We start from the raw sequence: 12,091 nt of genomic DNA, 5'->3' as shown, positions 1-12,091 counted from the left end.
CATTCCGAGCGGCGGCCCTCGCTTTAAGCGTCAACTATCAGCGGAAGATCTTCGTACTCATTGTTCCGATGTTTCGGGGCTGTGAATTATCGCGTGTAATATATTCCCTGGTGGAAGACGTAACAATTATCAAACATTCCGAACGTTCTACGTTTACACTTCCGTTTATCGCGATATCAAGAGTTTCTGAATTATCAATTCAAATTAACGCTAGAACTACGATCGAATCGCTTAACATCTTGATTCGTATCTTATAACTGCGAATCACCCGAAGTTAACGAAAATCGTTCCGTACTTCTATCGAAGTGGACATCGATCGTTTACTCTCGTTCTTCCTACCGAAAAAAAGGAACGCCAGCCGACGGCTTTGAGCAATCAAAAGTGCCTTCGCAATGTTTAACAGTTTATCCTCGAGCGTAACCTGTTGAATCGACGACATTTCATTGGCATAAACATCAATAGCATCTCGCTGCGATGTTGACGAAGTCACCGGGAATCCTTGGCATTCGTTGTAGATAGCCTTTCATTTCCTCTTGAAGCGAAGTGGCTCGATGCCGTGTTGTTTAATCGAACGGATAATACAGCTTTGAGCGGACGCCGCGCGGCGCCGTCGCGCGTTTTCCGGACGACGGCAATGCGGTTACCGGCCGCCTCCGTGCGGAACGACCGCAGCTCGAAATAAAACTAGCCGTCGCGGACCGGTGTATCGTAATTGCGGATCGATTTCGTGCATGTCCGTCCATTAGCTAACTACCGCGTTTACGTTTCTCGCCAGTCGAAACGTTCCCAGCGGCGCGACGGATGGTTCCGAAGCGAGCGTCGACAATGCGGATCGAATTTTAATTCCCCGCCGACAAATCCGTTGGGCGAATTTAATTCGGGATATGACGTTTCAATACCGCGACCCGATCCCTCGATCCCCGCGCCCGCGACGGGGATTTATCGCGGAACGGCTCTCGCTCCCCTGATTGGACACGCGTGGAGCGTCTGCGCCCGGAAATTAGAAGGCGGCTTCAAAATTAGCCCCCGGTTCATTCTTCGAGTTTAAATTCCATTAAAGCGAGGCTCCTACCCGGCGGGGCTTTCATTAACTCTGCTTTCCGCGGACCTCGTATTAAGTGTTCGAGTTTCGTTCGGTAAATCGTGTTCCAGCTTGCAGCGGCGGATGCGTCACGCGATATCGTTACCCGGCCGAAATTGCGCTAGAACAAACACGGGCCGCGCAAAAACGCGTGCTCCAATTCGTCGCAAGTTTCCGGGGACAGATTTGTTGGTTCTGTCGGCGGAGAGGACGAACAAATTTCGGGAGAGACGACTGGGGGAGCCGAAATTCAATTCCGGCGACGACGAACTTCCTAATTTTTCATCGCGCGGCATGTAATCTTTCGAGCTTCGGCGGACACTCGCCGGTGAATCGCGTCGCGCGACTATGAAATCGTTTTAGGGCGAACGGGAGTCTGAATTCTCGCGAGCTCTCTCGTGGAAGGCGCGGGGGTTACTTTTACTTTTTCAAACGGAAATATTTCATCCCCAAATGGAAGTTTCTTGGCAGTAATTCAAGGCGATCCCGGGGTCTATACACACGGAATAAAAAAGATAACCGTAAAAACTGGGGAGACGAGCGTGGTCGCGGCGGAAAACACACGACGCGGCGCCTCGTTCGGCCGAACGGTTCGTTGATGATTAACAGACCCGCCCCGGTAAATAATAATAACGTAGCGTAATCGTTTTTCCGGATTTAACAGCGCGATGGCTCCCTTATTAAAATTAATTCCTCGAAGCGCGCGCGGGCACGTACACAACGTTTTCACGGTTATCTAGTCCGACCGTGCTCGCGACTACGTGTCTCGCTGCGCTTTATAACTCGCGAGTCCTTTGGTTTATTTAAAACGCGAAGAATATCGGCGAAATAGCATTGAAATCCGTCGAAGAGGGAATTCAAGCTCTCGAATATCTGTTAAAAGTATATAGGAAAGTTACATCAAACAATTTCGCAGCTCAAAGGTGAAGTTTCGTATTGCTTTCCAATATTTTCAACAAAGAAAGACACACAATGACGGTCGAACGGAAACTTTCCTATATTTTTCATCATTTTTTTTTTTTCCTCTCGCCGACGTGTATCGGGTATCGAAATCACCGTCACGTACCGCATCGGAATGCGGAGTCGCCAAAATGCAAAATCGCGACGGCGGTTCGATCGATCTGTCGCCGGACCCGACGGAAACTCGCGGTTGCAGCCAGCAATTTTTTGCTTCCGCGCCCGGTGAAAGATTCTCCGACAATTTTTGCGGCCGCGGGAACATTGTTCGCCGACGATTAATCGGCGCCGCGAGCCGGCTCGCGGAACGAAACTTCGAAAACGCGCCCGCCGCGGGACGGAGCGGGCCGCGGCGAGCGTTTATTGCAGATTTCCGACCTAATTCTCGACGCGAAGAATTCTAATTTGTAGCACGTGTAGAATGTCGCCCGTGTTTCTCGCGGAACGGGGTCGGTGATTTTATCGCGTTTAATAACGAACCGGCCGCAACAGCCATGAAACACCCGTGGTTATTCTGCCTCATTGCCCGACGGGATCGTCCCATGAATACTGAACTTCGAACGACTTTCCGTCTTTCTCTTCCATTTTTCCGCTCTAATCGGAACGTAACTTCGTCGATGATGATCGCGTTTACCGAATGGCCGCTCTTCAACGTCCAGAGGTCCATTAACGTACAGAACTTTTATCATGGGAGTACGTAGCATTACACGGTGAACCGACGACGTTTCCTTTAGGATATCGTAATCTCTGAGCGAACACGAGACGACGATGGTACTCGTGATACTCGTATTCATCGCGTCCCGTACGGTTTTGCTGACGAAGTGGATGGAACCCGTGACGGCGAAATTTTGGAGTATTCGTAATTCGAGAATCAAGAGTTTAATGTCAAATAACGTGGAACAATTGAGATCGTTATTGCGATCATTAATTGACGGATCGAACCGTTTAGTGTCGAAGTTAAATACGTCATCAATCAATTAAGGCTCACTTGACTATTGGGATAACGTAACTCGTATAAAATACATTGCATTATTTCGTGTAAGAAACGAGGACGCAATTCTTCAACGACTCCTCGATGGAAGCTATCAATTTTTTCGAAATTTCAGCGACAAACACGTGAAGTTCTGCTTGAATTCGTCCAACCTATAGAAACGAATAACTCACTGAATAAACACCTCGATGCCTTAAGATAAAAGGAAACGATAACTGGCTGGAAAAGTAGTTGCGAGGGTAGAAAAGTTACCCTCGCTGTTTCTTATCAATGTTCCACATCCGCAACCCCGAGAAACAACGAAATTACGAATTGGCACCTGAGAAAAATTCCTTTCACTCGAAGTTCCCAAGATCTCGCTCGAAACTGGCGGAAGCGTAATCGTATTGAATCAAGTTTAACAAACCGTACGTCCCGATCGTCTGAAATCGTACAATTTGTATTCAACTGATTCAAAGACAAGTCGTTCGGTTCGCGTCGACTATCTACACGATGTATTCCGAGTAATAATCCAGAAAAATGATAGACTTTCCCTCGAGTCGTGCATTCGCGAGGAGGACCTATTGTGTTTAATAAGACGTTGATCAATACCTATCATAAAGAAGACGCGCAAACGACCTCGGGTTCTATCCTGAGGGATGACACGCGATATCTCATGATTCTTATTCTGGAGGACCGCGTAAGAGGATCACAGTAGACGGGCGAAGCGGAAAGGAGCCGGGCTTCATCATTTACGCGGAGTCTAGCTTGCAGCCAACAATCGGGAAGATAAAGAAACGCGTCTGTCAAGGGGGAATCGAGTCGGGAGGGTTTTCTGAAAAATTCATAGATAGAGACAAACTCGAGGGACGAGGAAGACGTACAAAGTCTCGGCCCCCTACTCTTCTCCTGGAACAAACTTCCGTCCCAGATCGCGCTCAACTTCTACCGGGTTTTTCTTCCTAGAGAGCAATCGCGAGATTCTCGCGGGTTCGAATCTCAGCGCTGCTCCGCGGGTGAACCTGCTTCCCTATTTCCGCGTCGGAAGGTTCGACGACAGAGAACCGCGAGAAAACAATGGAACTAGAGTTCGATACCGTTGGATTGGTCAGGACTAGGACAGCGTCGCTCAGGTGTTTCAGGTTCAGCGTCTGCGTGTCTTCGGCGTCCTCGAGCTCCTCGCGTGCCAGCAACGTGGTGACTTCGATGGAGGATTGTCTGGACTTGGCGGCATCGTTGCGGCCGATTCCGCCGATCCTCTGGGCGTCTTCGCCCTCGTCCCCGTTCCCGTCATCGCAGCTCGCGCTGAAGCGTTCGCTCGAGAATGGACATGCCATTTTGCGTCGATCGGCCTCCGAAGAGATCCCAGCCGTCGATTGTTTTCGCGCGGAGGACTGGTCCGGCTCAGGTCCGGGTTCGTGCGAGCGTGGCCGCGGTTAATTGATAAGAGGCGCGTGACACGGCGGCGGCGGGAACGGCACTCTCATGTTTATCAGCGATCAGCTGTGCAGTTGACACAGAGAGCCCCTTCCTCTGTCTCTCCCTCTCTCTGGCTCGATCGTTTCTCGCCACTTGTTCGTCCCCGTGTTCGTCGGCGCGGCCGTTCGTCCCTCGGCGTTCTTTCGTTTCTAGCGGTGCGTGCGAATCCGTTTGCTCCTCTCTGTCCCGTCTGGTCCCGGCGTCGGCCGATCCTCTGGCATCGTTACCTCAGCAGCAGTGCCGGACGAGACACCTGCCGCAGCTACCATCCGCCCTCGTGTCGCAGGCCGCGGCTAACGACGCTATCATTTCACTTATTACTGGCGCGCGCTTATCGCAGTCCGTGTTACCGCAACGCAATCAGCACTTACCACCCGGCGTCCTCTGCGATCTCACCGGGTCAGCCAGCGGTGCACGCGGTTACATATTATCCCCGAACCAGAAAGATCAATCGGCTGTCTCTCTCTCTCCCATCGGCTCTCGTTCCCTCTGTCCCTCCTTCCGGGTGTCTGACTCTTCGACAACAATAAACGGCTTCCGTCTTTCTTTCCACGGAATTGTCGGAACGGTAACGTCGCCTCGCGCACTTCTCCCGGGCACCGATCGCGGACGAGCCTGCGAGACGCGATGGGCGGCTGGCGAAAAATTCGCGCGCGTTTTTCGAGATTTCGGGTAGCGTAATCGCGGTGCACGAACCGCCGTCGATTGGCAAGCGCGCTACGTACGTTGCTGTGTCGGAGCGCGTAGCGCCATACTAGTCGCGGATTGACCGAGGCGCAGCGAGCAGCGCCGAGTCGCCGTTTCCTGGGCGAGGGGCGGCCGACGCGAGGGACGCGGCGAGCTGGATACCCGAGGGGGTGTCGAGGAGCGCCGAGGCGCCATGATGAACGCCGGTGGAAACGCCTGCGCGAATTTTCAGCCCCTCTCGACCCGCCGAATGGGAGAGAGAGGCCGGCTTTTTCTCTTTGCATGCAGCTCTTTCAACCGCAAACGAAAACCTGCTCGCTATGCCCTACTTGCCTGCCTATGTGCCTGCCAGGTTGCCTGCTCCCCCTGCGCCTGCTTGCTCCTCAATCCTCTATTTCGCCGATCGATGCCCCAACTAGCGCGCGAATCTCGCAGGAACCCGTGTATTCTTCTCGCGGTCCGACTCCCGACCCCATCGAGCCCCGCGTTAGTCCCATTGACAGGCTCGAGCCCGGCTGTCGATGGAATTCGCTGCCGCCTGTGTTCTTCGCGCGCTGCGAGGGGCGCCCGCACGTAAGAGCCGCCTCCGACCGCTTGCCAGCTCGCCTTGTCCTTTGCGACAAAGCGTGTTCGCTCGAAAATAGTCCCCGTGTTGTCGTTGCCTCGGCGTCTTTGGCGTGCCCGCGCCGGGTCAGGAAGTTTATTGATAGGTGATCTGGGTCACGGACTCCGGGAAGGGTCTTTGAAGTGCCTTTCTTCGGCAGGCTATGGCTCGGAAGTTGCTCCAGGTTCGAGCGGTCCTTTGGTTTTTTTACGCGGCCCGCTCGGATTCGTCTATCGACGCTGGGGAAGACTAACGGCCGCGAGGCAGACGTCTTCGTTCGCCTCGCGGCTCGAGTTTCCGGCGCTGTTCCCCGGCCGTTCGCAACAATTTACGACAGCGCGGAAACGGAAACGTTCCGAAACAGCCAATTTAACGAATTCTATCGTAGAAGCCAAGAAAATAGAATGCCGCGGAACGGGTATCTAAAATCTGGCTCGTTTGAATAATCTCGGCGAGTATCATGCATACAAAGAGACCTTTGTTCGGTAACGTCATCCCGGTCCAATCTTAAGTTTCCATTTTACCTCCGCGGGATCGCGTTTCTTTCTCCTCCCTCGTAAATAATACAGACACTATCGCCGGCCGAAGTTCGTCGAATCGTTCGAAATCGAGATCCGCCGTCGCTGTGGAAGTAATAACGCTCTCAGCGTCGCCTATTTCTTCCGCGGGTATCTTGGAGTCCCGCTGGCTCCCGCGGGGGAGTACATACCTAGTTTCTTCTCGTCGTACATACTTAACGACGGAGCCCGGGGAAAGAACTGTAGCCTCGCTCCCCCGGAAAGCGGCGCGTTAAAACGGCGGATTCTTTGTGACCGTAATAACTCTGTCCCGTCGTCACCTTGAGCGCGGGCAGTCTTCATCTTCAGCCAGGTGGCGGAGATGGAATGGAGATTCCCGCGCGTTCTGTTTCCTCGGTTCCCGCGCCAGCCGCGCGACACTCCGTCGCGAGGGAAGAGGAACGCCGGAAAGGGACCGTTAAGGAGGACGGAGGGTTCGTCGCGTCATCGAAACGCGCCGCCGTTTTTCCCTTGGTCCGCCGCGTCGCCGGGGACTCGCAATCTACGTTAATTTGACGAGAATGACTATTGGGGCCTGCAATCGACGCGAGTGCTTCTGAATATCGCTCGAGGGATTCCTCGGTCGGACGAGGAAATCAAATATCTTGCGAGCGGAATGAACCCAACTCTCCCGGACCCGCTAATGGAATCCACCGATGGTCAAACAATTTTCGGCAACGCGGAACGAAACCTCGCGCGTGCCCGCGGCCCTCCGCCGCCACTTAATTTCCTGCCGTCCGACGCGGCGCGACGCGACGCTGGAAAAGGGACGTCCCGCGATACTACGTTGAATTCTCTGAGAATTTATTTGCCTGATTAGCTGCCGTCATCATCGCGCTGGCGTCCCGAAATGTAACCTAGATTCAATAATTTAGCGGCTGCCAGAGGTACCGTGAACTTCCGGAACTGTTGATTTATTATTATACGCCCGAGCTGGATAAGAAGTCTGCGAAGACGAGCAGCCACCGTTGGATATTTCCCGGAAAGAAGGGAAGCTTCTTCCCTGTAACTTCTGTGAACATTCCGGCACATTGTTCTTTGGTGGAATACCAATTCCGTTGCAAATTCGCGCGCATCTTCTTTACAATCTTTTTCAACTGGGATCCATGAAATTACTTCGTCTTAAATGAAAAGAATAAATACTGATATCTAATTTAAATTCAAAAGAATCCTGCAACGTTCGTGCTTGGTGAATGATATTTAACATCTTCATTACGGGTTTGACACGTTATTACGAAGGTGGCTAATCTCACGGGTACAAATGTTCATCAGTTCAATTGCTCGTCACTTACAACGTTACGAGATCGATCAAGCGAAAAGTAGATATAACGTTGTTCGACTCTATGAACTCGTTGAAAGCTGCAGCTAAACGCTGAAGATCGCGCGATGCTTGAAACTTTATTTAATAGTTCGCTTTCCCCAAAGGAAGGAAATAATGACTTCTTAAAGTACTTACAAGTGTGACGGAACTTTCCCCTGTAAGAGGGCATCCGCTTATATTTGCCGTGAACTCGTCGCAGCAAGTCATTTGCAATATTAAATGAGCATCCGCCGTTATTCGATTAATCATTCGCAATATGAATTCATCGCTGGAACGATGTACGAATTTATATCGACGTTCTGTCTGCTGAAAATAATTGTTATATAAATTCTAATGGAATCCTTCAACGGAATGCCACCGCCAAAAATTAGTTCAATATTTGAAGTCAACCGACCGATATACATTTCAATATCCGCGGTCGAATAATTCATTGCGCGGATAGCGAAACACCACAGTGTTCCGCTTATTCTACCGTGAATTCCTCGTTCTACTTGAGACTGTAACATCCCCGGAACCTGTCGAGTTCCTTGGAGGATTCCTGGCAACCGTGCGACGAAATTCAGCTCGGCTTGCTTCATTTTTCCCGGAGCAAACATCCAGCCGCGCACGGTACACAGATTTGTATAAATCGTCACGCGAATAGCGCCGAAATGGCGACAGCATTGTAGGTTCTCCGTCGTGTTTTCATGTCACGTATGCCGCTATATACGCTCGTACTACTTGAGCTTCGCGTAGCGCTGCGGGATCGATGTAGCCTAATTAGCGGACACCAATTTTTGTTGCGTTCCCGAGGAATCCTGCAATTGGGTGCCGCCGTCGCTCGTCCCGAACTCGCGCCGGGAATTTCGGGTTAGAAAGAGTTTTTATAGTTTGTTATGCTGCGTCGGGACGAAAGTTAGATCCGCGAGCGGACAATAGGTTCGCGCGACCGATACGATTAACGGGAACAATATTGTTCCGTCGAGACGCGAACAGCACTTTAAAAGCGAACCAAAAACGCGGCGAGAATAACAATGCGAATGCGCCGCTCGCAGATCTGGATCACCGTTCTTTACCATTTTTCGGCTATTTATTACACCGTCGAAGCTACGCTCTCCAACGACGCGACTGTGGCGAACAAATTCCAGTGACACCACGCGACTTCCAATTCGACGCGTACATGAATTGTAAAACAGAGCAACTTTATTTTTCGCCGATGATCGGGGGAACCGTAACTCGACGTTATTATCGTCGTATATTCATTGCCCGTTTAATATCGGCGAATATTTCAGCGACAGAATTTACGATGAATTTCACGCAGGTTAAATTATGCAAGTGCATCGCGAGTTAATTTGAGGCGGGCGCGCGATGTCGCGGTGAAACATTTAATTTTTCCGCGGCACAACGGAGGTCGGCCGTGGATAGGGAACGAGAGCTACCTGTTAATTTAATTAAGAAAGCTAATATTTCACGAACAGACGCGCTCTTGAGGACGACGGGCGAGTCGGTCGACTGGCGGCTCGCGGTAAACAACGGCTAGTACAATAATCTCTCGCGCGAACGGGCCCGGAGGGGAGTGTAACGGCGTGTATGGTAGTAAACGTAGAAATTTGCGGCCGAGTGAACGGCGGGACGCGAGTGCTTTAATTGCGCGGGCCGCCTGTAACGGAAACCCTTTGTCTCGATCATCTAAACAGGCCTCGCCGCGGCTGAAACGCCGGAAATTTCGAGCGGGCTGTGAGCTCCTATCGGAAAAATGCTGGGTAAACTTCCCGATAGTGTCCATTCTTCTTCGACACCGATAAAAGACCGAATCCCGGCGAATTGCGGCGGTGTTCCTGCGAAAGTTCGGGGATGAAACGGCCGATTACACCGCGGCGAACGGTGCCCCGGAGAATTATTAACCGCTCGGCAAATCCTCAAACGCGATCGCGACGTGACGCGGGGGGAACGGGAATCGCGGAAGCAAATGTCCCGTGAACGCCCGTGATCCACTGCACCCGTGCATTTGTCGAACCGATCGCCGCGGTTGCTTCTTGATGCGTTCAGAACGGCTTTCGATTCGGTTTGATGGTAGACAGTGTAAACGCCCGGAAAAAAGAAGGTAAATGGGGGCGAAGGAAGAGATATTTCGAATGCAACGAATAAGTATTATTTAACCCTTCGCGCTCGGAAGTTTCTTACGAGAAATGATATTCTTTGAGACTAACTCGAAGAGAAATCAGCATATTGAGGAACAAAGCTATTTTATTCTAATATTTCACGTATCGAGGCGTTAAACAAAGTTCAGCATTAAATATCGGATTCCACAGTTTTACTGTGTCAGATCAAGCGATGACTGAGTCATCTCCCGAGTTAAAGATACCACTTTGGAGAATACTACGTCAATCGCAGCTGTAAGATGAATAATCTGTATGTCTGTAGATGTCGACGAAATTATTAGATGCAGACTCGCAAGACTTCGTCGTGGTGCTTTATCTGCCAAACATTTGCGGCGACAGAATAGGGAAAGAGTAAAGTTAATTCGACTTGGATTGGACTGCGTTGGGAGCAGCTGAATTGTACCAGCACTAAATTCCTGAACTGGAACAGTCCTCGGGAGTGCAAAACTTAAAAGATAGTTCTGCATTTTATCCCTCGCCCCAGGGAGCCATCGTTCCGCGGAGCGATAAAAGAAGACTTTGTCTTCAGCCTTTGACGCCGCTTCGAAAAACGGAATTTTGACTCGACTACCAGCATACGCGCAACATACGAGGAACTGCAACAAACATTTCCCCGTTATCTCCGCTAATTGGACTCGGGAGATGTAATAAAATAATGGTGAACCTCTCCTCGTGTTTCGCGCGCTTTGTACCTTCGCATTTATTGTTCGAAGATTATTAATAATAAAACTTCCCAGAAGCGCGAGCCGTTCGCGGAACTCGCATGCACGCCGAACGGTCGTTAATGAAAATTACAACAACTCGTCGCCGCGACGGCCGCCACGCGAAAATATTGATCCCGTTACCAGCACACGTGCATATTCCGCTGTTAAGGAGGTAATTTCTCCAGACACGGGGGAACGCGATTCCGTGTCACTAAATCCATTGACAAGGCAGCGGGTAATCCGCCGTTATTGCGCGAAATAAATGTAACTCCTTGCCGTTAAGATCCGTAACGATATTAACTCGCCGAAACGCGAATAATTATTTATCCGACCCGATGATCGCGGATAGCGACTCGCAATTAAGAATCAGCTATAATTACCGACAGAAAGAATGTCGGATCGGTGTCTCATTAATCAACAGCTGCCCCCCGCCGCTGGGAAGCCCTTCTCCTACAATTAGTCACTTTCAAGTCCGACTTCTTCGCCATCGAAGCGGAGTTGACAATATCAAACGGCTCTCATTAAACTTTGATATTTAACATTGTTGGACCAGCCGGTTTCCGGGAAGTTTCCCCGCTGCTCGGCCGAGGCGCGGATGTTCGGGGAAGAAATTACAGGCTTTCGGGTCGGCGATTTTACTCGAGAAATTAACTCGCGGCGCGTTACACGAGTAACTAGCGGGTGTAATCGGCTACACGCCGAACCGGCTTGCACAATAGGGACTCGGTTTCCTGTTCGCGAGTCGGTTCTTTCGAGGAAACTTCGCCCTCTTCGATCTCGGCGGAGCTTCGAATTCGGCCGAGCCGAACTTCGTGCTCGCGATCGCGCGCGACAATGGGCGCAGCCGGTCCGAGCGTGTTCGCGGCGTCGCTCGCCGACGGTTTCATCCAGCGATGAGTCAAACCTCGTCGAAGGCATCGGCGTTGCTCGGCGATTCGTGGATGCTGGGAAGCGCAGCCAGAAGCTTAAATAATGAACGATTCCTGGCTGCGCTCCAGGGGCAACCGGCACGCGAGCTTCTTCCTACGTCGATGAATGTTTGATCCTTCTCGGAGGGGAGAGACAGCGTTCGGTTATTGTGCGGCCGCGCACGGACACTGCAATTACTTATTATTGTGCAAGAGGGAACGATCGTAACGGAGATACATTCCCCGCGCTTTCCGTCGCGCGCGGATCTCGCTCTCTGTGATTCGGGGGCTACCTGAAAATATTTTCCATGAATTTTTCAAGTTTCTGGGTATTAAGGTCGCCGGTTCCGTTGATGTACGATGCACAGCTATCGAAAATGCATTATTTGTCGACTGTTCGTTCACCGCGGGATGCGCGTACAGAAAATTCATCGAATACGTTTGCTTAATTCGATTTTGATATTCAACCTGTATAATCGTTCTTCTGGAATGGCAGCTATACTCCGTGAGCAATCCGAAGCTAAAACCATCTCTGTCTATTTCTGGACAGTTCTTTCGAAATGTCCAATACGCTCGTTAAGTGGAATCAGTTAGCCATGCTCGGACTAATATCCCATAATACGGACAAGCCAGGGTCATCCTAATTGAAGTTTCTATAAAAATACCATATTCCTATCAGTTC

At 51.0% G+C, this 12,091-nt stretch overlaps 1 protein-coding gene across 3 annotated transcripts in view; it reads right to left on the bottom strand.

The window, feature by feature from the left end:
- The window catches only part of Gycalpha99B (guanylate cyclase 1 soluble subunit alpha 2), a 35,336-nt gene extending 30,067 nt beyond the window's left edge, over positions 1-5,269 (bottom strand). The window contains exons 1-2 of one of the 3 annotated variants that reach the window (XM_031982785.2): positions 4,859-5,268; positions 4,106-4,789 (exon numbers count right to left, since the gene is read on the bottom strand). In XM_031982785.2, the coding sequence (XP_031838645.1) occupies positions 4,106-4,345 (240 nt within the window). In that variant the 5' untranslated portion in view covers positions 4,346-4,789; positions 4,859-5,268. Of the gene's footprint in view, positions 1-4,105 lie in introns of all 3 variants that reach the window. The other 2 variants (XM_031982786.2, XM_031982784.2) reach the window with 2 other exon arrangements.
- Between the last annotated feature and the right edge of the window lie 6,822 nt (positions 5,270-12,091).

This window comes from Nomia melanderi, chromosome 10, assembly GCF_051020985.1.
Source record: "Nomia melanderi isolate GNS246 chromosome 10, iyNomMela1, whole genome shotgun sequence".
In the NCBI taxonomy this organism is placed as follows: domain Eukaryota; kingdom Metazoa; phylum Arthropoda; class Insecta; order Hymenoptera; family Halictidae; genus Nomia; species Nomia melanderi.
The sequence above is the reverse complement of the archived record's forward strand: the minus strand, read 5'-3'. Positions and strand labels throughout refer to the sequence as shown.